At 60.9% G+C, this 4,014-nt stretch overlaps 1 protein-coding gene across 1 annotated transcript in view; it reads right to left on the reverse strand.

Moving 5' to 3' along the window:
* Nucleotides 1–1,509: 1,509 nt before the first annotated feature.
* FMOD (fibromodulin) overlaps nt 1,510–4,014 on the reverse strand; it is a 7,388-nt gene continuing 4,883 nt past the window's right edge. Inside the window, exon 3 of the mRNA XM_042013759.1 lies at nt 1,510–2,644. Coding sequence (XP_041869693.1) covers nt 2,493–2,644 — 152 coding nt within the window. The 3' untranslated portion in view covers nt 1,510–2,492. The remainder of the gene's footprint in view (nt 2,645–4,014) is intronic.

The raw sequence follows: 4,014 nt of genomic DNA on the forward strand, positions 1-4,014 counted from the left end.
AGTGGGTTTTAGGGAAAAATCTGGGGGGTTTTAGGGAAAAATCGGGGGGGTTCTGGAGAAATCCTGCTGGTCCCCATGGGTTGCTGGGTTTTGACATCCCCCACCCCAGGAGGGTCCTTGGCAGAACCCCACAGCCTAGATGGGATTTCGGGGGGGCTGCAGCTGCCGGTCCCCGCAGCAGCGCCCCAAAACCCCCTCCAGGGGGGTTGTTTGGGTTGGTTTGGGGATTTTTTTCCTGCTCTGTGGGTCTGGACAAAGCCCTGAACTCCCCCCTCCTCCTCCTCCTTCCCGGTGGGATCCAGGGGCCCCCCGGACCCCGCAGCTCCTCCCGGCAACAGGAGGAGGAGGAAGGGGATGAGGAGGGGGATCCAAGCCCCCGTTCCCTGCTGTTCCCACCACAACAAGGCACAGATTGGGCGCCCGTGGGACCAATGGGGGCTGTCCCTGGATTTTGGGGCGGGGGTGGGGGGGGAAGCCAGGGCGGGGGGGGGGGTCCTGATCCTCTGCCCCCTCCCCTTCCCCCCAGCTGGTGGGAATCAGGAATTCCCAGCCCTGCCTGGATCCAGCGGCTGCTGGAGGAGCTTTGGAGCTCCTGGGTTTTGTTCGTTCCCTTCCCAGATCCCCCTGAAATGATCGGGGCTCCCTAAAACTTCCCCAACCCCTTTGGGTCCTGCAGGCCGGGATTTGGGAAGGAGTTGCTGGATTTCTGGGGCACAAACCTGAGTCGGGAATGAGGGGAGATGGGATCCCCAGATGTTCCCCCGAAAACCCCAAATTTCACCTCTACTTCTTTCCACGTTTTTCCACCCCATAATTCTCCTGACTGTACTGGGCACCCCTGGGAGCAGATCCCAAACCTTGGCGCTGCTCCCTTGGGACAGGGACACCCAGGGCCACCCTTCCAGCCGGGAGAGGAGCCTCTGTGACATTCCCGGGGTCCTGGGGTGTGGCGGGATCCCAAATGAGGGCTCCTGGTGCCTCCAGGAGGGTTTGGATCTCTCTTTGGGATGGGGTTTGGGAGGTTTGCCTGGCTTCCCAAGGAGTCTTGGGGGGAGTTTTGGGGCTGCTCCCATCCAGTGGTTTGGGGTTTTTGGAAGCCCAACTCCTGCATCCCACAGAATCCTGCGGGCTCTGCCTCCCTGGCTGCTCCCAGCCTGGGCAATGGCACTTTTTGCTCCCGTCCATGTGAAATTCCTAATTTTTCCCCCCTATTTTTTAAACACCCCCCAGCTCAGCTGTTAAAAATCCTCAGGCACGAATCCTGGGGGACCAGGAAAACACCTGGAAAAAAACCCCCTCGGTGGTGCCTCCCTCCCTCCCTGCCTCCCTGTCCCCGCTGACCCTTTCCCGGGGTATTTTCCCCGGAATTTCACCGGGATGCGGGTGCTCCTCGGGAATGCTCCTTGCCATGCCCGGGACAGCCGCTAGACGGCAATTCCAGCCTGGATTTATGCCTGGAAAACCCTCTGGAGCAGAGGAGAGGCTGCAGAGCTCCCGGGACGCGCTGGGTGCAGGTGCGGGAAGGGTTTTATTGATGGGTTTGGGGTTTACAGTTCATGCTGGTGAAATTATAGGATTTTGGGGGGGTTTTTATTTTTAATGCTCTTTGCATGCAGGAACAACGCGGAGGGGCCACCTGGGCAGGTCACCCCCAAAGCTCAGCTGCCCCTTCGGTCCTCAAACTCAGCCGGCCGAGGGTCCGAGTTGGGGAATTCGGGGTTTTTAGGGAATTCCAACGTGGATCTGTGATTATTTGGGGGGTTTTAATTGGGATATCCCGGGGGCCTGGGCAGGGAGGGAGCTCAGGGAGGGGTGCCCAGGCAGCCGGGGGTGACAGCACCAGGAATTTCCCCATCCTGCCCTGATCCAGGGGTTTGGGAGGAAGATTTGGGACCCCTTCCATGGCCAGGCTGTTCCTCAGGGGGTTTCCCTCTGACCCCAGGGAAGGTTTCTCTCTTTTAGGGTTTCTCTCCATTAATTCCGGAGCAGGAGGCTGATGGAAAAGGGGGAAAAAGGAAGAGAAGGGGTGGATTTGCCCCTCCTCGTCCCACTCTGAGGGATCCTCCAGCCTGGAGATCTTTAACCCTTCACTCCTGCAGCTCCCAACCCCTTGGATGCTCCTTCCAGGGGTTGCTGGCCCAGGGGGTTCAGATCCGGTTTTGGGGTCGGGATTGGGATCAGATGCTCAGGGCTGGATTCCCAAGGTGGGACGAGCCCCATCCCTGCTGTGCCCCACCCCGATCTGGGGGAGGAGGTGACAGTGGGCACGGGGCTTTGTGGGGTGGCTGTGGCGGGGTCAGAGAGGGCTCAGAGCCGGGATCTGCCCCACCCTGCATGGGAAGAGGGAGAATTTAGGGCAAATTGGGCGCAGATCGGAGCACCCTGTGATTGCACTGCTGCGAAGCCGAGTCGGATGGGAAATGAGGGATTCCCTGGGAATGAGGGATTCCCTGGGAATGAGGGACACAAGTCCTGAGGGCGGCGGGGCCGGCTCAGATCTCGATGACGGTGGCCCGGCGCAGGCACAGCGGCGCGTCCGGGGGCACCGCGTTGCGCTTGATCTCGTTCCCGTCGAGCCGCAGCACCTGGAGCCGGGAGTAGTTCATGACATCCACCACGGAGCAGAAGCTGCTGATGGAGAACTCTGGGAAGGAGAGGAGATGGAGCTGAACTCCCTACAACCTTCCCCACAGGGCTGATTTTAGGGGATCAGCGTGGGAAATGCTCTGTCTGCGGGATCGACCTCCGAGAGCTGCTTTGGGTGGAGGCAGGCAGGAAAAAAAAAAAATGGGAGCAGCCCAAATTCACTGATTTTTCCCATGGATTTGGACTCAGCGCCTCAAACTCCAAGGGCTCCTGGTGCTCCTGGCCGCAGCCAGAAGGAGCAGGAGGGTTTGTGCCTATCCAAGGCTTTGGAAGCAGTGCCCTTGGCTCCCCTGGATGGAGCGCTCGGAGGGTGGAGTCGGATGGAAAACGTCGCTTTCCATCAGGATTTGCCTTCCCAGCCTCTTTTGGAGGCTCCCTGTGCTGCAGCCTCCATCCCCTGACCCCCCTGGCCACCGTGGGACCCCCGGGCAGCGTGTCCGGGAGCAGGGATGTCCCTGTCCCCATCCCAGCCGTCCCCTCTCTGCCCCTCTGCTGCCGGCGCCAGGCAGGGAAATTCCAGCGCAGCCCAGGCCGGCTTTGGAAGCGGGAGATGGAACAAACTCCAAAATAATTTGGTTTTTTTCTCGCAGGATCTGGGCCTAGAGGGCAGCAGAGCTCCAGGCCGGGATGCTGCTGGAAAAGGCAGCAGGATGCTGGGGGAGCCACGCTGGGATTTGGGAGGGGGCTGCACCCCCAGAGGGGACCCTCGGTGGGGCGGAAGGGCACGACCGCGGTCTGGATGCTCCGGAGGGGTTGGAATCGCGCTCCTGGAGCCGCATCCCTGATCTGGGGGTGCTGTGGGGGTCAGCGGGACCCGCAGCGGGAGGAGGAGGAGCCGGCGTTTGTGGGCAGACGGCGGCAGCTCCGGCTTTGGAAAGCAAACATTTGGGAATCTGTTCCCGTGTCTGTGCTGCTGGCAGCTCCGCGCTGCGGGGTTCTGTGTTTTCCCTGCAACAGCTGATGGCTGCACTGACATCTCCCCATCCCCATCCCCATCCCCAACCTCCCGATTCCAACTCCTGCCCTCAGGGCCTGGCAGGTGAAAGGAGCAAGGCCGGGTTTTTCCGGGAGGTTTTGCTCGGGGGTTTATTTTTCCAGCCCGTTTTTATAAATAGCAGCCCCAGAACAATCTGTTCCCTTTATTTATTTGTGTATCGAGGGGAGGGAGCGGCAGGCCTGGCAGGAGATCGGGATCGCAGCGCTGAGAGCTCCTGCGGGAAGGACGGACCCCTCAGCTGCAGGGGGACGCTTGGGGGGGGTTTGGGGGACGTGGATGGGGCTGGGGAGAGGACAGAGGAGCTGTGCTGGCCCCGAGCACTGGGGAATGTCCTTGTGCCCTGTGCTGGCCCCTGGGCACTGGGGAATGTC

The sequence above is a fragment of the Corvus kubaryi genome, unplaced genomic scaffold (assembly GCF_017639235.1).
Source record: "Corvus kubaryi isolate FWS band 111438036 unplaced genomic scaffold, C.kubaryi_AGA036_p1.0 split1-37355, whole genome shotgun sequence".
NCBI classification, from domain to species: domain Eukaryota; kingdom Metazoa; phylum Chordata; class Aves; order Passeriformes; family Corvidae; genus Corvus; species Corvus kubaryi.